The 21,998-nt window shown below is 39.3% G+C and overlaps 1 protein-coding gene across 2 annotated transcripts; it reads left to right on the top strand.

Annotated features, from left to right (window-relative positions):
• Window positions 1–545: 545 nt before the first annotated feature.
• Window positions 546–21,860, top strand: dbndd1 (dysbindin domain containing 1). 2 transcript variants are annotated; one of them, XM_085167781.1, is made up of 5 exons: window positions 546–774; window positions 936–986; window positions 6,637–6,780; window positions 10,729–10,866; window positions 20,788–21,860. In XM_085167781.1, the coding sequence occupies exons 2-5, from the start codon at window positions 956–958 to the stop codon at window positions 20,940–20,942; spliced, it is 468 nt and encodes a 155-aa protein (XP_085023907.1). In that variant the 5' UTR covers window positions 546–774; window positions 936–955; the 3' UTR covers window positions 20,943–21,860. The 2 variants fall into 2 exon arrangements, with proteins under 2 accessions (XP_085023907.1, XP_085023915.1); XM_085167789.1 differs by lacking the exons at window positions 546–774; window positions 936–986 and adding an exon at window positions 995–2,636.
• The last annotated feature ends 138 nt before the right edge of the window (window positions 21,861–21,998 follow it).

Raw genomic sequence — 21,998 nt, 5'->3', positions numbered from 1 at the left:
GTGTTTGCTGTGGTTGTTAAGTTTGAAGTGTCCTCAATACAGTAATAATATGCCAGAGTGTAGCCACTAAAGAGAAGGTGTGCTGTGCGTCCCCTCTGTTGTTGATTTCAAAGTCTGGTTTTGTGTGATGTAAACCTGGACGGTAAACCTAACAGATCACCTGAATACATCATATCCTGCCACTAGAGAGCGACATCCACTAGGTTATTTGCCTCAAGAGAAAGAAACACTATTTTTGAAGGCATGGGATTCATATTTCTGTCAAGTATCACACACAAAATGTATTCGGCTTTAACTCTGACCTGCACATTATCTGGCTCAACAAAGTGCCTACAATCCACAAATTGTTGTGTCACATCAATGCATTAGCACACTTCTGCACACTCATTCACACTCGCAGCGTGTCCCCCACTACACTGGTCCATAACCCTCTCTCTTTCTCTCCCTCTCAGTCTGGGCCCACTGCCAACTCAGCCCCCCCCCCCCCCCCTCTCTCTCTCTCTCTCTCCCTGTCTATTCTGTACATACCCAGCCAAGCCTCACAATGCTGCATTTACTAAAGCAAGTGGCTTGGAAATTCACTGCGATGTCGCTGTTCCCAGACCACCCTCCCTGTGTTGGACTCGCTCTGTGAAGCGGTGCAGCGCTCAGACAGCGCTGATGGCAGATCGGGGCACGTGGACTGTGCCAGAGGAAAAGGCGAGATCACCTGTTTGGGAAATCTAGAACAACAGCGGACAAAAAGGAAGGAGGGACAAGCAGGTGGAAGCTTAGGTCTGCTGTGTCCACCTACCCCATACTCTATTATATACCCACACGAGTCTCTCTCTCTCTCTCTCTCTCTCTCTCTCTCTCTCTCTCTCTCTCACTCCTTGCCTCTCCCTTTCTTCCCATTTGTCTCCTCCACTCTCTGATGCTGGTGTGGTGAACCGCAGGACATTCTCCGCTGAGCTGCATGGAGGCACAGGGAGGGGCGGGGAGCCCAGGTAAGAGCCATTTTCTATTTTTGCTCTTTTCAGTGCTATAGCGGGTTGGTCAGGGCCGAGTGTCTTTTTTTTCCTGTTCTGATTGACTTGTGCTGTGGAAAACCTGCCTGTCGTGTTTCCTCGTACATTCATGACGTGTGCAGTTGGGGACTTGCTACATGCCCGGAGCCCGATCTCTCTGATTAATGCTTGTATCTCACGAGTGAGCAACTCTTCTGCTGTAAAGAGTTAATCACTGAAATAGTGCGTGAGGTTTATATACAGGAGTGACCCTTCTGCTCATTCTCATCACCCCGGCGTCCAGCAGTAGGGGGTCCATTGCTCCCTGTTTAATCTATTGTTTAATTGTACAGGTTAATGCTCACTGTAGGTCAACCATGCTGAAGCTGCTGATTGAAAATTACAGAACAATAGTAGAGGCATATGGCCTTTGTGTAAAGGCCATCCAGAGAAGCCTGCGCTGCGTGGACCCACTGAGTTGTGCTTCAGTGCCAGCAGGGGTGATGGGATGAAGAACTAAATCAAGTCTCCTCGTGGGACTAATTAACTTTACTAAATGTAAAACTACAGAATACTTCTCATAATATATGAAGAGCGGCAGGCAGTGTTGCTCTATAAATTTCAGTATCGCTTTTATAGTGGAACCCTGGAGAAATCGAGGAAAGCTTTACTATTTAGAGCCGTAATATTTTTGGCATAATATACGATAATGTGTCTGTAGCTGTCAGTGTATATTGCTCGGTTTTAGTATGTCCCACAAGTAATTAAAGGTTTTTGGAAGTTGGTTTCTCCTTAGTGTCTGATTTTGTGAAAGTCCATGGGCCCTATTTTCATACATTATGTATGTCCTTAATGAATGAACTTTATAAAGTCCTTGTTTCATCATACATATAATAATTTCTGATGATTCTTTCAGGCAACTTTGTTAAAATATTCTTTTAAAATATAAAAATGATAATTTGATAATATACAGTCAGGTATATAAATATTTAGACGTGACATAATTTTGTCTCTGCACACAACCACAATGGATTTTAAATCAAACAAACATGATGAGACTTTCAGCTTGAAATGAACGGATTTTATTAAGGTATTCCATTGAGGATTATTTTTTTGTTTTGTTTTTTTTAATTGGAGGGCCATAGTCCCCAGTTTTAATCTCAAAAGTAATTGGACAAACTAACATAACATGTAAGGACTGTTTTTAATAAGTGAAGGAAAATCTTTTGCAGTAATTGACTCCCTGAAGTTTAGAACCAATGTTGCCAAACCCTTACTCTTACCACCGACAGCTGCTGCTTATTTGAGGGTCTGTGCTTTCAGGGACTGAAAGACATGCTCTGTTGTGTGAATATCTCAGGATATTCTGAATTGAAGAATATCATATTTCTTTGTCTTGAAAAACCCCTGGGTTGCTTTTTCAGCCAGGAAAAGTGTTGGAGTGTTTTGTTTTGTTTTTATCTAAGCAGAAAGTATAGCCCTGTACACCTTACTATTCATCCTGGTACTTTGTGCTACTTCTATCAGCAGTAAACACCAGTAGCCTGTTCCCATAACTCTACATCCACCATGTTTGATAGATGATGTGGTATGCTTCTGTTCATGAGGTGTTTCTCTCCTTCTCCATGCTTTTACATTATACTGGTTCAAGTGAGTCTTGGTTTCATCTGTTGATTTCTGACACAACTGAATCTCACCTCTCTGTTCTTAAGTGTAACCAGTGGTTTGAACTTTGTTATAAACCCTGTGTTTGATTTTGTAAAGGCATCGCTTGATTGTGGACTTTGACAATGATACACCTGCCTCCTCAAGAGTGTCCTTGGCTTGACTAGATGTTGTAAGGGGTTTCTCCTCCCTATATTCTATCTGTTTGTCATGGAATTGCAAAGGAACAGGCCTCTCTTGTCCATGAAACTTTTTTTTCAGTCAGTTTATTGCTTTTGAGACTCTGAATTGAAGCTTAAAATTTACACTTCAATCACTTCTTGATTGTTTGATTTATTATCCACTGTGGTGTTTAATAAAGTAAACCTATGTCACTATAAGAGCATTTTCAGCAGTACTGAATGAAATTACCTTTTAAATGGGAAATGCCATTTCCTGCAATGGCCTTGATCCCAGTACCACTGTTTTTATCTCAGCAGTGCATGTTCATGCTATCTGCCAGAGCTACCTGCCCACTACAAATAATGATCATATTTGTCCATTAAGATGTGATTGAATTAGAGTGAACATCATTACTGTGATGTATCACAGAAGTGGGTCACAAAGCATGACCTTTTGATGGCATCATGTGGCAAACACAGCAACTGCTTTGAATGAAGGGATATTCTGAATTAAGAACAGTAACAGCTTATTAAAAAAGGCCTTTGTCTTATCTATAAGGATGAGAAATAATGTTAAAAGAAACTGCATTAAAAACACTGTAAACCCTGTTAACTGTGTTCTCAATTCAGCCAAATATTCATCCTTCTCTGTATACTCGCTTCCCTGTGGGAGTAATGTCTATATAAATCTGCCACTGCGGGTGTAGCGTAAAATATGAGTAGAGCATATATGGGATGTAAGACAGAGAGAAATTAGCAAGCACAAGGACCTGGCAAGGTCATAGACCATGTTAACTTTTCCTGCCAGTGCAACACAGTCAAACAGCAACTGATTTATTACACCGAGGCTGTGAATTTGATTCAACTTTTGGCAGTCGTACAGTACACCATCCCACCAACCTACCTCGCTCTGTTTCTACATCTCCCACCATCTGTCTGCATGTCTCGGGTTAGCTGATTCATAGACAGTCATGGCTGACAGCTCAAGACAGGGTCAGTGGCATCCTGAAAAAGGGCACATGTATGACTGGCAGTCTTTTAACAGCACTGACTTACATTGTCATTATTTACTCGGGCTTCTTCACAGACATTGTAGCAGTTGGTGGCTAGATCAGACCATCTGTGCAAAGTGCCTAACTGTATATGCAAAGAATACTGTGACTTCCAATAAAGATCTTTTCAGCTGTTACTGATTAATATTGCACCTTGGAGACAGTCATTTTCAACTACAATGCTAAATGCAAGCCTGTACATACACACACATGTATTTGTTGGTGTCTTACATGTATCTTCTATCTAAAAGGCTATCTAAAACATTTCCTTATAGATGGATGGATGGAAACAAATGTTCGTTGAAGGAAATAGAAACCAGAGCTGTTTATAGTCAAAATATTGAGCAAACGTTTCATTATAACAACAGAGGTAAATGTGTAGTGTTTCAGTTTGTGTGGTTCCTCATTGGGGAAATTAATTAATAGCTGGCGATAAACACTTTGCGTCTTAGGTTGTAATGAAAATCCATCACGTTCTGCTTTCACCTTGGCTGTAACATATTTATTCATCTGAAATAAGAAATTCCAAAGTCTGAACATACTGCAAGCAGAAATGGTACAGACCATCTGGTGAGGCCCACCAGGAAGCTGCTGTACTCCCACAGTTGCATCTGTTCTGCATGTTATCATCAAATGCAGCCAAAGTTATTGCTACATGTTGCGCCATAAACAAATGACTCTTCTTTTCAGCTTTTTTTCCCTTACTTTCAAATGTATGGTTAATGTCTCCTTGGCAACATCAGCTGTCGCAATCTCACAACGCAGTATGTCGGGGAAGTTGATTTTTTAGGTGTTCAAGGTCACTGTGACTTCACAAAACATGTTTTGGGTTACAACTTAGAATAATATATGCACATGCTGTAGCGCACCATTCTGAAGGAAGAGCTTACCCAGATGACAGTAGTAGTGATCAGAAAGTTTACTTATCTGATAAAACTATTGTATAATTTTAAACTCCCACCAGTGTCTGGAATACTGGTTACGCTCTCTATTCCTCTCAATAAATGTGCAGCTTACCTCATTTAGTCTCCTCACATACTGCATTGTGCTTTCAGCTCTGTCAAACAGGTGAAAATTTAACCTTGATCAAGTTTAACCAATTTAGATTTTATGCATGCTTCTGAGTGTGGAAGAATGCTATTTTAAGTCTCTACTATTTTCAGATTTTGTTAATGGCCTCTGTGAACTGTTTTCAATAGATGTTTGAGATGTTTTTGGGAACATGACTGGGCTGTTAGAATGCAGTATCTTTTGCAATACTAGAATGACTATATTGTGAAGCAGAAACGATGAATTAGGGATCTGTAAAAAGCCAACACCAATCTCACTGAAAGGAACCACACATGCTTTAATTTAAGAGGTTTAACAAAAGTATTGCATTAACTGCTTAGGAATTATAGCCATTCTTATAGATACGTAGTTCCACATTTTCGGATATTGAACTACAGTATGGCAACATTGGAGAAATGTTAAATATGAGAATATTCATTTTAATAGCTGGATAAATATTTTTTTGCAATCAATGACTACTTGTAGTCTGTAGTCCATGGACATCACCAAATGCTGTTTTTCTTTTCTTGAAATGCTGTGTTGGGCTTTTACTGTAGCCATCTTCAGCTGTTCCTTGTTTGTGGATTCTCTGCCTTCAGCCATAGATGCAAATGCCATACTGCCTATAAATACTGCCTCCACCATACTTGGCAGATAATGTGTTATACTTCAGCTCACGAGCTGTTTCTTTCCTTCTCGATATTCTCCATCATTCCGATATAAGTTAATCATTTCAACGAATTTTTTCCAGGACTGTGCAGATTCTTGTAGACGTTTTCTCGACTTGCTTAAATGTTGTGAAGGTGGAGATAATTCGATCAATGTGCAATTTAGTGCTCTTTCACTTCTTCGATCGTTCAGGCCTTTTGGTGTTGATGAACTGACCTGTTCATTCCTTCCTTTTAACAATGTAGCAGATTGTTGATTTGGCCAATCCGCCATCCCAAAAACAATAAACAACCCTAACAAGTGTGAGTAAAACAATCTGAATCAGTCCGATATATTCTATCACCTTAATATGTCATGAAATAATAAAGGAACAGACCTCATTAAACTGCTTGTCCAGTTCACTCAGTTGTCCAATTACTTTCGGTTGGAAGATTGTGCATAAAAGTCACTGATTTCCTAAGCAATTAATTATTTTTGTTAAACTCCTTGAATTAAAGCTGAAAAACTGACTTTAATCAAATTGTGACTGTTTGGCTTAAATAACACTGTGGTGGTACACAGAGTGGTGTATATGTGGTTATACACAAATTTATGCATCTAACTGTATATGACAGACATGTACCATTAAACACTAAACTGACACTGATGCGTAGGCTGCATAGATGTTGTGAAGAACTTTTGCATTATATAACAAAAAGACAAGCAGCTGAGATGCTTGAGCGTTATAAGGTGACGCAGGTAGCTTGGGATTAATGGCCAGCTGGTGTCTGATTTGGAAAACACATAATAGTGGTTATACAAGGAGGATTATCACTAAACATGGCAAACATGGGAGCAAATACTAAGTTCTTTCAGTTCTGGAAAATTTCTGAGTACTTTGTTTCATTTCATTACTCAACATCTTCTCTGCATTATTGTGTTGCCTTAAATTGCATTTGATTAGCAACAATAAAGCATACCTAATATTTACCCGAGGCTTAAAAATCGTTAGCTTTCCTTTTAATTCTCTCTTTTATGTTCAATCTCCTTTTCTGGGTTTTCATCGGATGACAGAGCCCAATAAAGACATCCAGAAGCTGCTGAAGCCCTCCAGCTCAGGCGACCTGTCCAAGGAGCTGTTTCAGCACCCATTAGCAGAGGAGGAGGGCAGCTTGTCAGGGCACACTGCTAGCCTGCTGCACATCAACGAGAAGAGACGTGAGTACAAGTGATAGTATAAAGAGTGGGTTATTTTAGCAATATGAAATAGTGATGAATATTCATTGGCAGTAAAGAGGTGTTACAGGCTAATTATAAATGGGAAAAGCCTTGAGCAAGATACCTGATCAATAGTCTCTAATGAAGAAAATAAGTAATGACGGAAGAGGATATTCTTCTGTGAAAATGTATTTTATCAGTGCCGGTCACGGATTGATATCATAACACAATAACAATCCCATACTAACATATCTGTGGAGCTCTAATACATACGTCACATATGTAATTATGGATTATACAAGCATTCTTTAGTCAAGTCCAGGTATATGGATCCCTTTGGATTTACTACTGCCTGTTTTACGTATTCTGGTCCAACATTCTCAAAGCACCACAGCCTCGACTGAACAGACCCATTGTGCATCAGTCTCATACAGAGGCTTCTCTGTAAGCGCCAGACTCCCAAGGCACAAAAGCACAGAGACGAATACAGGAGCTACATGGATGACAAGGCAGCCTTTTTCTGCTTCACAAACTGAACTCTTTTTCAAGGAGACACCTCATCCACAGGCCAATTTCGGTGTCTCTCTGATTTAACGTAACCCTCGACATAATCGTGCTACCTGGCAGCTCAGCTTAATAGTCTATGGCAAGAGAATCTATGGAGAGAGAGTGAAACCAAGACTGGTGGAAATATTTCCAAAACATTTAGAGTCTGATTTGAACGAGATTACCCTTCTGATCAGTGAGAGTCATTCATTAACGCTAAAGTGCTAAAGAACACGACGTCATCCAAAAATGGGACAGAAACAAATAATCTCCTTGAGCTGCAGTTTGCTCCTGAGTCATCTGGAAGGCTTATTTTTAGGCTTAGCCTCATCTTAATATCCCAGAAAAGATCATTTGGTTTGCAGGAACTAAGGCGGTAAGAAAAAAACCCTGCAGTACGGATGCATCCACAAATAAATACAAGGCCAAAGAAAGCTGCACTGTAAACCAATTGCACTGTGATTGCATGGATGGAAAGAAATAAAACATTTATGGCAACCACCTATACTATCAGTTTCTTTAATAGGAGAAAGTGGGCAAGATCAAAGGAATTTTAATTAGGATTTTAATTCAGCTTGTGTCTTTCAAATTAAAACATCATGTAAGGAAAAGATATTTAGATAAATGTAGGCAAATGTTGGTTTACTCTGGTTGTGTGGGCTATTGCAGAGGCCGGCGTTTGAATCTTTTCGATGAGGTATTTTAGCTCTTTTTCCTGTGTTTCCAGCGTGTTTTAATTTGGATTTCATCCCCTAGTGAAGCACTCTTCTTGCTATGTGTGTAGCAATTACACCTCATTTATTGATTAACAAGCAATCCAACAGAAAATAAGTAAACAACATTAGGCCGTGTTTATCAAAAACATTCAGATCCGTTATAAAGAATGCATTATATACGTGATAGAAATTTTTGACACTCTTTGTTTAATATATACATCTCAATAGCTTAGCCTGGTGTCAGTCTTATTCACTTCATTAGTCTCAGTCATTATTACAATCTGCTCAGGCTGAACTGATGACCTCAGAGCCCTGATAGGCTAGGAAAGAAAGGGGATTATACAGATCCAAGATGCAAGGCGCATCCATTCCACTCTCTGATCCCTTCTCCCAAATGTGAAGCCCTCCCTCTTATCCATTCTCCCTATTTTTGCTCTTCCATTTGAACCTATCTCTACATTTATACTTGTAAAGAGAGGAAAGAAAAAGGAAAAATGAGAATACTGAATAGTCATGTTGTCTTGAAGTAATTGAGAATTTTAAATGAGAGGTTCTATTGAAATCAGGGGACTTTTGTTTTGCACACATGGACTGCAAGCATGTGATGAAAAAATATAGTATTAGTGAAGAAGGAGACTAAATGAATGCATGTGAATGTGCGGGCCACTGGCCAAGAAATGGTCGTCTCTTACATCTGCTGTATGCTTTTTGTCCTCCCCCTCTCCCCACTGACTTCTCAGAGTGCCACTGATTGGCTTTTGAACTGGAGGCAGTTGTTTCAGCATGTCTGTCTAGGACTGGAAACCGACTGATCAATTATTCAAGGAGAAAGGGTGTGGAAAAGGGAAAAGGAAGAGATGGGGGAGAGGCAGTTAAAAGCAAGCGCAATAGAAAGGGAATAACCCTTATCAGATGAAAATAATGACAGAACTTACAAGGAGGTATTGTGTTGTTTCACATACTGCCTCATTTCCCCCTCTTGTCTCTTTCTTCGCCATACCCGTTTTATTATTTTAGATTTAGCTCCTTACCTAACGCTCCCTCTTCTCCCATCGCCCTGCCTCTCCCTCATCTTTCTTCATCTCCTCCCCCACAGTTTTCTTCATGTTTCACTGCCTTAGTTTTTTACCTCCCAAAATGCAGTTAAAAATACTGATAACTGTAGCAAGCACCTTTCTGCCTGCAGAAAACACAATATATATTCAGAAACATGCACAAGAATCAACCTAAAGAGATGGAAAAAAAGAACTTTTATGAGTTTTTTTAAAAAACAGTTATTGTATGTTTTAGTGCTTATTTAAAACCAATCCCAGACAGCAGAAATAGAGACCTTCAAGCTTTGGATGTGAAGTTCTGAGAGCTGTCTGCTGAGTCTTTCTGTGGCTGTTTTAATTATATGTACTGTGGTGGTTAATGGAGTGATAATGGAAGCTGGCTAGCTGAATCCTTAATATATTTCAAATGTCTACTATATTCAGTTACTTATATTTATATTCTCTTTGTCACAGCTTCCTGTTTCATTCCTCTTGGGATTTCTGCTGAGTGTTTCTCTTATATCTTAAAAATGACACAGCTACTTCCCTGGCATAATAAATAAGTCTTTTAAAAATCAATATGTGCTCTATCAGGACCATGATGAATTAAATGAAATATAGCAGCAGACAAGGAGCAGCAGGAGGAGAGTGGGCTCTGCTTCTTCAGCTGCTTCAGCCTGAGACAGTGCCTTAAACTGCCTGGAAAACGGCACGCAAACAGCATGGGATAATAACAGCTTTCAACCTGTCATGGAGCCCATCGTTTTTTTACAAGTCACGCTACAACCAGCCAATGATGTGCTTTAGTCAGGACTTTGCATGTAAGGCTAGCACCCACTGATTGATAAGGAAATGCAAGCACACGTCTGTCTGCATCACCGCAGACCTCTTTCTCACTATACTGTTAGATTAGTCCTGCTCAATTACATCTAATTGTTTCCTAACTTGGGTAATGCTGAGACAAGCAGATGTTCTCTTGGTGCACTTTATGCAAAGATTATTTAGATCTCTGAATAAATCTGACTTTGCATACATTACATTAAAATCTCACCTTTGGAGGCACTTTGACTGGAAAGCAGAGTCAGGCGTTTGGATGCACACCACGTGTACGTTAATACCACCCTGTTCTGTGCAGCAGCGGACGAAATGGCCTGCTGAAGAATCACAAGCTTGTGGAGAAAAGAACAGGTGCAACACACCCAAGAGAAAAAAAAAAGAAGATCTGGTTATTTTCATGTCTACAGAGCTCTTGTTTCATTTCTTCAGTAAGCTCCTGAGTCAACACAAGGGGCGTCATGCCGAGAGAGGAATTCACTGAATGAAGCATCAAAATCAGACACAGATTTAGGAAATGTACAGTATGTGAAATGCTTCTGTAATAGAGAGCACTGTACAAGTTGTACAGATTAAAGTGGATACAGGAGCAGAAAAGAAATTGATTTTACAATAGCACTGCAAGAGCCCAGGTATCGATCTGATTATCAGTACAATAGATTCAAGAGCTCCTTACTTGAGCTGTTGAAATATATGCAGTTTATCTCCTACTTCTTTGAAAGAGACACTTTTTTCTGCACTGTCAGCAAAAATTAGTGATTTTAATGTCCCATCTTCTCTCCAGACTAAAAGGACTCTTTTATTTCTCTGCTTCATAGAACCGTTGAGCAGTGTCTCTTCTTTAGAGGTGCACTTTGACCTCTTGGATCTCACTGAACTTACCGATATGTCTGACCAGGAGCTAGCTGAAGTTTTCGCTGACTCTGATGAGGAAAACCACAATGAGTCCCCAGCAGGTAAGGATTTCTAAGATTAGATATATATGTTGCAATAAACACTGATCATTAAAACATGAAAGTAAAGAGAACCAGGACTATTACAGGAGTGTACAAGTCACCCCTCATTTATTTATATTTTGCCTTTGATGAAACAGACTTTATTGTAATTCTATAAAGTTTTCCTGAGCAATAGTTGTGCCGCCCATCTCAAGGTCTCTCAATTTATTTATTTATTTAATTTATTTTTTTGTTGCTTTTTCACTAATTTTCAGAACATTCATTGTACCTGACCATTTTGGCATATCTCAACACGATGTGTGGTGTGTCCTTTCAAAATGTTTAGGGAATTAGACAAGTGTAGGACAAAAGAAGAAGTGGAAGGCCTAAAGAAACTATTTAAGGCAGATGAACATTATTTGAAAGTTGTGTCTTTAAGAAACATGGGGGGAATCCAGCAAAGACTGAGAGAAACATGGCCCTTCAGCTGATCCATCTACTATTCAATGAAGCCTTTCCAGAAATGCTCTCAGTGGAATGGTAACTATCCAAAAGCCATTCTTTAGGAAGGGAAACAGGGAGAAAGGTATGAGGTATGCCAATAATACAAGGACTGGACTGGAATTCCAGGTCTGATGGAGTGAGGAATCCAAATATGAAATTGTTATCAATATATCTGAAGCAGTCAAGTGAGAGATCCAACAGTGAGAGTCTACAGCCTGTATACCATGGTGGAGGTGCTGTCATTGTTTGGGGCTGCATTTTCACCAGTGGTTAAAAGAACCATCAAATTTTGATCTAATATTCAATATCATCTGTAAAGGATCTGAGTGGCAGCAGTTTCATATTTCGGCATGACATTGATCCCAAAGAGAAATTACAAGAAACCTTACCTAGGAGTGTTCAGACTGTGTTGAAGAGTAAAGATAGTCATGTTAAATTTTGACTTCAAGTGTGTTGGATTTGTACAAATGCTGTTTTGCCTCATAGACTGTATTTCTGCACTCCCCATTCCCCTGAAATGAGGGTTGGCTCAAGACTTTTGCACCATATGTTATATTTCCTCAAGGTTTGCCGAGACAACGGCTCATACAAAAACTGATTATCCTCATTCTGCAATCTCCTTAAGATATCTTGTACTCCATGCACAGATTTTAATTAACGCAAGGTGCAAAACCTTTTTGCAGCTCTTTTCCCTGTAGCTTGATTGCCTAGGGAAGCATTTCCCAGATTAGTGACTGTGGGTGTAAAAAGTAAAGAAGCAATCATTTTGTGGGGGTGGAAGGGTGTGTGTAAGAGAGACAGAATGTGTATTTGTGTTACTCATTTTGTGGGGACATGCGCCTGTTTATGCAGTAACATTGTTGATCTGACATCAACAAGCCCCAACAAAATCAATCGATCAGTGTTAGTACTGTAAGACCTGATTTAAGGGTAGAGTAAGATTAGGTCAATGCAAGCAGTAAACAGGCCTTTGTCTCCAGGAACTGAATGCGAGTCAATGTAAAGTCCTCTGAAGTAATGGAAACACAACCGTGTGTGTGCAAGAGACAGATTCAAATCATTATGGCTCAGCAGGGTCCTAAAACAGCCTGCTGAGCTTTAACGATTTGAAATATCATGTGACTCCTTCACAGACTCATTAAAAACATAATTCACAGTGTCACAGTGGTTAAGTAAAAGGGGCAGTTTAACTTGGTTAATTTCCATTTTTACATCGCCTAACAGTGAGAGGAAAGAATTTCATATTGATTATATTGATTAAAACAAATATGAATTCTTTTATTCTGACAAGTGAAAGGAAAAGATGACTGTGAGGGCTGGAGCTGCATCACTTCAACCCCGCATCAGCCAAATTAGTCAAATACAGCACATGGGGTTTGTGCGTATTAAAGAGGTGAGACAGTTTGCTGTCACAGCAGCAGGTGCAAAAAAGCTGTTGTGCAAAAAAACAAACAAAAAAACACCATTGGTAGCAGCGTGCTGCACATGCAAAGTCAACTTTGTCCTCTGAGCGTCTCGACATGCACTATGGGTTTTTGTCAGCTTAAGATGTAAAAGTCTGATATAAACATTAGCAGTCTATTTTCGCTCCATGGACAGTGGGGCGTTCATTCTTTGTTTGTCCAAGAATACCTAAAAGAAGGGTGAACACACATTAGCATAAAGTTCTGACCCTGTTTGAATCCACTGTAACACAGCAGTGCTGGTGATGATATGACATGTACACCTACACATAGGCACCTACAGTAACAGCATTAACCTCTTTCATTTTTAATTTCTGTTTATTGCTACTGTTCCATATCATGACACAGTGTGTTAAGTGTGAGTTATAGCCCCAGTGGGATCTGTGCTATATACTGCTGCCTCCAGCGCTGTAGTCATTTATTTAAATTTGAGATACAGTGGTTACTGCAGGGACATCTTATGTGCAAAAATAGACTTTTTCCTTTCTTTTTAGTAAATCCACTCTGTTGTATGTGCTGTATGTAATGGTATACTGATAACTGTATTCTCATGGTTCACGTTACTGTAGCAACTCAGCTAGATGGAAAAAATTTAGTAATTTCAGTAATTTATTTAGGCTATTTAATAGAAAAAAAGAGGATGCTGTAATAATAAATATACATAGCATATTGTGTAATTGCATCATCCAAGAAAAACTGATGCACCATCTTAAACTTATAGTTAATCTATTAAAAATACATAGGATTGGGTTTGCAGTTTGTTGAAGTTGCCATGTTTGAATACAGTGGCCAGGAAGGAGATCTCCCAATGGAGTTTAATGTATGTGGCTAGAGGCCGGCCACATACGTAGTACAACAAAGCCAGAGAAAAGAAGCCATAGATTTTGGTTGCTGTGGAAGGATATTTAATGCCTTCAGCACCTTTCAGAGTCAAGATGTGAAGGACCAGAGCTATGTTTTATTCTTAAAGAAGGGGTCCAAACTGAGAAGGAGTGAGCTTTTTACCAGCTTCATAATAAAATGTTGTTCTCTTTCTTCCCACCTCAAGCCTTTTCTCCTGCACTGTAGTCAAGACTCTAACACACAAAAATGTCCATAAATTTATTTTGGATTTATTTATTATTGATGTTGTCGCAGTTACTAATTGGCAGCAGATTACACATGTGACCTTCCCTTCTTGGGACAGCTGACAAGAGCTGACTAAACAGCAACAACAGTTGGTTATAAGCTAACATTAAGCTAGGTAACATAAGCTTCAAGTGGCTTAAAAATCACACTTTCCCTCTGATAAACAATTTGATTACAGTACATCTCATGAGAGTTTAGAGTCAAACGATGCTACATCTAGTTCAAAGACAGTTTCACTAATGCCAGCAAGCAGCAGCTAACATAGGCTAAGTCGATAACAGTAGCAAAAACAGTAGCGCTTAGTTTAGCACAGAGGTTCCCAAAGTGTGGGGCGCAGAGCCATTGAAGGGGAGTCACGGTATGAAAAAAAAACAAAAAAAAGAGTACTTGGGCACTGCTAGCATAGTGGACAGGTTTTTGACGGGGCTCCCACACAAACGCAAAGCAGGAAATGAAGTATCTCCAAATATGTTTCCAAACCAACTTCCTTCCAAGCCAAAGTCTAGAAAATATGGTGAAGCATATCTTCCCTTTGGCTTCACCTGCACAAGTGCCAAGGTAGGTCTCCCCTGCAGAATTGGTTTTCCCTGCGTCGGGAGCAGCGCTGGGCTCTCCAAATCACGGACAAACAGTATCCCACAGTTGTTTATGTTTTTGAACCCATTTTGCACAGAGAGACAAATGTATTGATAGCAATGTTGAAACAACTACACGTAAAATAATTACACCGTGATGCCTCTGCCTTTCTAAATGGAGGGACAGTAACTGCGTGTGTATATGTAAGCATGTAAAACCTGAAGATAGAGACAAAATACTGTTACTGTTAATCTGACTATCTGCCATTCTGTAATTCATCTCATGTAAACAATAACGTGGCACACAGCATGACGTGAAAAGAGGCACATGCCATTGACGTTGCATGACGAACTCTGTATTCCTCATCCACACGTAAGGAGATTTTAAAAATCGCAGTTTTCGGTGATTCGAAACGCCGTTTACGTGTGGACGAAACAGCTGCGGTGGCTGTGGCTATAGCATAAAAGAGTTAGTAGTGGATTTTATTACTACCTGTAATTTATTGCAGTTTACTTGTATTTGCTTAATTATTTACTAAATGTTTGAGGTGTGAAATAAACTGCAATCGAGTTTGGAAACAAAATATGGGTGTGTGGTCGGAGGATGTGTTTGTGCAGGGGGGCGAACATTTTTCTTGTAAAACAAAGGGGGGCCTAGCAAAAAAAGTTTGGGAACCACTGGTTTAACATATCCTCAACAATTCACCTCAGTCATTGGTCAGAAGTGAGCATATCAGACTCCTTTCACATGGTTTTACAGCATCTTCCAGAACAAATAAAGGTGGACACTTCTCAGCTACATTGACAGCTGAAGTAAAAAGCAGCCTTCCACACATAGGGAGAAACTCCAGGGGACATCTGGATCTGGTCCAAACAGTAATAGAAAACCACCAGCCAGCCACAGCTGTTATACAGCAGAATCTAACTTTAATGTTTTGACTGACGATGAAGCAGGTTGTAGGCTCTATACGGAAACACATTATTATCATCTAATTTTTTACACCCAGTTGTTACAGATCTTTATTGTTTGTTCAGAGTTTTTGTTGAAGTCTAATCATCACTCTCATTTAGTACCGCTGTAGGTCTCAGCTAGGCCCTAGGATGGTATCAGTTGTTTTCTGTTTGCTGCTGAATGGTGAACGGGTGTAGTACAGTGGATTGTAGAAGATTTTTACAAATAGCTGCCTGCTGCTGCTGACAGTGGCACAATAGTAAGTTGTGGGTCCCTCTTGGACAGCAAAACAGTGACCTCAAATAAACTATGAAGCTTCGAAGAGCTGAGCATAGCTGCAGGTTGAGGTGATAATCCAGTGGGTTTATGCAAACAATCCTTTTGCATTTTCACTTTGTCTTCATGTTGCTACTTGATACATTGTCCTTATAAATCAGTTGATTATAGTGCTCTAACACAAATGAAAAAGTATGACAGGGCAGAATTGTGTCTACACACTTTTGACTTTAATATCTTAAGACCTGGAGAGTTAGTGGAGTAGAATTAGAGAAAATAGTCACATGTGGTTACCCACTTGAATTTTAATGTTTACACATAAAATGGTTGTGCACTTCTTTAAAATCAGCTAAAAGGACTTAAAACTGTTCAAATTCATTGACTCAAATCAAATGGGTACATACATAAAATGAACACATCCATGTGGTTAGAAGAATATAAGATAAACCTGTATAATCCTTATAGTCACTGAAAGTTCACAGCATTTAAAATTTGGGGGGTAAAATGGTGGTAAATTTACATGTGTATCACATTTGATGGGCCTTTTAGCTGTCCTCTTCAGAACTATCTAACTAACTTTCCTCTTGTTAGTAAAAGGCCACAACTGCTTGCAGGACGAAAGTGCAAAGGCAGGAGAAGGAGCAGCCAAGCAACTTGTCAGCTGTTGCTCATTAAGATTGTGTCATGGCATCTAAAAATGACTTCCTTTTTCTAATCGCTTTTCCTTGACCTTGATGGAAGATTGTATGACATCAGGGACAGATGTGAAAGAGAATTTAACCGCACTCATGCTAGATTCCTTAACACCATAACAACAGGTGTCTACCATGTCAAAACTACCACATCCAGAAGACAGAGTACACAAAAATGTGAATTTAAATTCGCCCCAGCATCCTCTGAGACTTGCTTCATACAAGTCCTATAAATGAGAACCTTTGGTAAAAAATATCACTTAATTAGAAAAGTGGGAATTTTAACTTTTAAGATCCCTGCTTCAGTCACTGAAGGAAAGATTTCCTTTATCCATCATTTATCCAATTGGAGCCTATCCCCATGAAATTTTACTTATTGGAAACCCTAAAGGCTAGCAATACCAATAATAGACATTAGTAAAGGAACCACAGCCATAGAACATACTTTGATCAATTAATTTATCTCATAATCTTGATTTAGATATTTTATGTAAATCTACATAAGTCAGTACCTCAACGAGAAGCTGATATTTTTACAGCAGTTTGATGTTCATAGTTCACCTTTTAATGGGTTTTACCAGGTGCAACAGCCTCTTGTTGAAGGTTCAAAACATATCAGCAAGTCAGTTTTATTGGTCATTTTTATGAACCATCCAGTGCGTTGCTATGAATTGTGGGATGGAATACCTCCTTTCATTTCACAAAGGATGGTCTAGTGCAGGGGTGGACAATCTCAGTCCACGAGGGCCGGTGTCCCTGCAGGTTTTAGATCTCACCTTGGGTCAACACACCTGAATCACATGATTAGTTTGTTACCAGGCCTCTGGAGAACTCAGGACATTTTGAGGAGCTAATTTAGCCATTTGAATCAGCTGTGTTGGTTCAAGGACACATCTAAAACCTGCTGGGACACCAGCCCTCGTGGACTGAGATTGCCCACCCCTGGTCTAGTGTGTCCTATACTGGGTGAGGTAATAAAGGAAGCAGTAAAGCACCTTAGTATTTAGAGAATCCAACCAGCTGTTATGGCTGCCACTCAGCATCCTGCTGTTAATGATACAAACAATTAGGAATCCCAGCAATGATTAAATGTTAGCACACAATAAATTATTTTTAACTAATCATCTCATTCCCTTGTGCCCTTTTAGTTGTATAACCATCATGAATAAAAATAGCTCAGCTGTCTGAGAATGTAGGCGCTACTTGTCTGAAGATTTTAACCTTTCCAAAATAAACTGTTTCATTCTGTGCAGTGTGTTTCTTCAAAAAAACCAAAAAACTCTGCTTGTAGCAATGTTTCTTTTTAATCTTTCACACAGTCCTCCTCTCTTCTGTGCTCTAGGTTATCTTTATCTCTAATCCCATTGTCTGCCTCTCTCCATGTCTGATTCAGTTTCGTGCAGTTTCAGGCTCGTTTTGTATGATTTCAGGTGTCATAAAAAATTGGGTTGTGTCCAGCTCAGCAGATACGGCAGTGCACCAAGCTGCTATTCTTGTGAGTTTGTATGAAAACTCAACACATAAAGATGAGCTAAAATGTTAAATAGGTTAAATTACTCTAAGGTAATAGAGTACAGCTTCTAATAAGGAATAACTTTATTAAATGATTCAAAGATATATATTTAAACAACATGACATAATCAAATAGGACAATAGTAGGAATCATCCAGTTTGAGGACCAGTGTATTTGTTTATGGATTCCCTAAAAACTTCATGATTCAGCCATGTAGTTTTATGCAAATTATAATTTCATAAATTGTTAACAATCCTGCTGAAAGCATGCAGTTACATTTGGCAAAACAAAACACGCTAAAGGCTGAGAGACTGAGCAAACGAGGACCAAGTTTGCCCAATAAAGCCATTGGTAACCTCAGATTGAGACTTAGATTTAATTATTTTTCTGGTGAAGTTTGCATTGCAAATGTTGGTCAGGTAGCACTGAGCTATGTTGCCTGAGCATAAGCCTCCATGGGAAACTACTGAGCGCATGTAGGAGCTAAGGAAGCAGTTAAAGGAAGCAAAGTAGAGGAGAGGAGCAAAAGATGGGTGACCGAGTTCAAGCTAAATGTAGGTTCTTGAATAATTCACTTCCCCCTGCTGGAAACAAGGCCTGGTCCTTCAAAAGGCATTTAAACACTTATCATGTTCTGTGTAACTCCTCTTTCATGTGACTATTGTATGTCTGCAGCATGTTTGTTTTCTTCTCTCTGCTGTCTTCTTTGTATGTTTACCTTTTCAACATTCAAAAGCTGCTTTCTTTCACTTCAATCTATCGTGTGTGTTTTTTTAAGCATTCAGTTTGAATGTTGCCAAACACGATCAGCTGAGCAGCTTCATAGATACAGTTACTGTTTCATCAAGCGTCACGTTCTAGAGCAGCGCCAGAGACAATGAACAAAAGCCTGACGTCCAGCAGGTTTGCTCTTTGTTCTTTCAATTGAGCTTGATGAGGCATAAAGTTTACCCATATCTCTGGAAAACAACCACAGGCATAGCTGTGGCCTCCCATCATTCTTTTACTGCACATTAAATCCTTAAACATTGTGTCTATTTGTATTTTTTTTGTTGCATATTATGGTATTAAAAGCTGTGGGTTAAATATTTTGTGGAATGGAAGTTAGGGATCATGTCATTGCCAGATCCTTTGTAGATAATGTGAGTGATAATAAGACCCCACCCCCCACACACCAAGAGGGCCCCAGGATATGTTCATGTGCTGCAGTGCAGACGATCCCAATTATGCATGCCACACCCAGATCAATCATGTCAAAGGAGGCATTTCCACTCTGCTCTCAAAGACACAAAATTTGCAGCGAGTCACAGGTTGAGATGTGAAACGTATTACCTGTAAAGCTTGCTGTCTGTTGCCATTCAGTGATCATTTTTATGTTACAACCCATTTTGTAAACACCTTTTCATAGATTCACGGTCTTAAATTTGCACAGTCAGATTCCAGTGAGCTGAACTCTATGCCATGTGCTCTAAATGACTTAACAGATCATTATCTTTGATAAATTCTTGCCCTAGTTCCCAAACTCTGTTGGGCTGTGCTGGAATTAGCGAGCAGAGGATTAAAGCCAAATGTATCATATTTGATGCACTAGTTTTTGTGAGTTTTTGAGACTTTTACATTATCGGTGTGATTTTCCTCCTGATGCATGATACAATTTTAAGGAATAAATTGTAAAAATAAATATATAAATAAAATGCCTGTTGTAGCAAATATGATACAAATTTAAACAGATATGTGATTTTTTGTTTGTTTGTTTTGTCAAAAGATTCACTAAATGCAATTCAACCTTTAAATGTTTTTTTAAAAAACAAACAAATGAAAAACCATTAAGGGCTTTAAAAAACCAACCATTCTCTCAAACTCTAGGAGAATTTTGTGTTTAAGAAGCATTGTTCTGCATTATTCTCTGTGTATCTTTCAGCTTTTTCCTGAATTCATCTTCATCAGCTTCTTCTGAGCAAAGCACACAAGGAAGATCAGATGTACTGTGCATGTATTATACAGTTACATATTTATATACCAGACTTATTAGACAAACATTTACAGACCTACTTGAACACAACAAACAATCATCAGCTGCTTGTCAGCAAAACTCTTTCCAGTGCTCAGAAGGTTGCTGTCCCTCTAATTAAAACCCAGTGGAAACGCCATCAAGCATGTCAGATCAATATGAAATGAAATCAAAGAGGGCCAGTTTTCAGCTTTTTGTCACTTTAACAGTCTCCCATGCTGCTTTGTTATCTTCCTAGTAGGGGCAACATCGCCACCAAATGGTGTGAAATGGAAACATCTTCGATTGGCTAATACTAAAAAACAACTAACTTGATATAAAGGCGAGTTGCAGCAGTAATACAATTTTTTTAATTGATTAGTTTATTCAAAAGTGAAAAAAAATTGACACAAGCAATACTCCAAATTGATTGGATTACAGAAAATGCTAAAACAGGGGAAACAGTATAACAACCCTGACAGGTGCAGTTATTGTTTTCACAATAGTTTATAATGAACAAAAAACTGGACCACTTACACACTGCTGATATGTGCAGCCTGCTTGTACAAGCATGGATTAAAGGATTTCATGGCTGAGAGGAAAAGCAAGCAGCAGCTGTATCCTGCAAGGTTCCTGTTGCTTCTGTAGTGTTGAGTTCCTAATATCTTTTGAGCAGGTGTAAAGCTATCTATACAAATGCTCGTCAACATGAAGACTGTTGCATTTTTAAGCTCAAACATGACAGATATGTTGGATTCCATATGATGCAAAACATCGCATCTGTATTTTTTTATCTGCAAAGACTTTGCATTCGTCTTTATAATAGGCCGCTGTGTGTTTAATTCTTAGGTTCCCATCACCCTGCGCTTCCCAGAGGTGGGTACATGCGCTCCCCCTCGTGGACACGATGCAGCAAAGTTGAGCCTCCACGAGAGAGAAAGCACCACAGTGACTCAGACACCACAGAGCCCTTAATGAAGCTGGAAAGGCCAAAGCAACCATGATCTCTGACATGAACCAACCAACCCGCAGAGAGGAAAACAAAACCCAGAGCCAGACATACAGCCAGAGCGGTCACACAAAGCAGACCAAGATGCCTCATTCTGCCACCGTGCTCTCACATAATCTTACATGGTGCTGGCGAGTTCAGGCTGAACTCTGGACACTGTGCTCTCTACTCTAACTAAAGATGCTGAGATGTGCAATGTGCACACTTTCTTCTCTCCCCGTCCCATTCTCTCCCACACTCACAAACACATGCAATCATTGTGTTGCTCAAGCAAAAGGTTCTTAGTACACTTTGAGCTGCCAGATTATAATCTTTGTTTATTGGTTGACAGACAGGGTATTAGGTCAGCAGAATAATAGCACTTTTATCTGTGAAACCTCTCAGCATGGGCTTGCACAGTGAGATTGATCCGGACATAACCACAGCGTTAGGTTAGACTTCACGTGAAGCTCAGATGACAGTGAGCTTCACTCTCAATTACAAAGTCATAAGATAAATCATAAATCAGGCATTTTTTTTCCTAAATGAAACATTACATCGATCTCTTATTGAGGCTTATTCTGTAACACCTCGAAGTAAGTTAAGTGAAGCAGGGGATGTTGGTTTCTGCAAGGCTCAGCTCTATCCACCACTTTTTCTCAATCGTAATGAAGAATGTGTGCTGTTGTTTTAAATGCCTAAATAAAAATAATGCACTTCTTCACTGAACTGTATATACAGTGCCCTGCAGAATTATTGGCATTTGGTGCAGATGATTCACAAAGATAAACAGACCAAGTAGCAGCTATATGCTATGTACTGTTCCACACCCAACTTTGTGTTTGCAAAATTTGCTCACTTTATCATTATGAATAGATTATCTGCCACAATTGCTGCTACTAGCATAAAGCAAACCAAAGTTAGTAAAAGAAAAGTTACACTGAAACAATATGGGGTAAAACTTAAAGCAGTTAAAAAAAAGGTCAAATCTCACTATAGGCAGATTCATGCAAAACAAAGTGCCAACAATTTTATAACTCAAATCTCCCAAAAGGTGAATTTAACTCCTGAT

This window comes from Neolamprologus multifasciatus, chromosome 1, assembly GCF_963576455.1.
Source record: "Neolamprologus multifasciatus chromosome 1, fNeoMul1.2, whole genome shotgun sequence".
Lineage (NCBI taxonomy): Eukaryota > Metazoa > Chordata > Actinopteri > Cichliformes > Cichlidae > Neolamprologus > Neolamprologus multifasciatus.
This window is presented reverse-complemented; position numbering and strand designations above follow the sequence as displayed.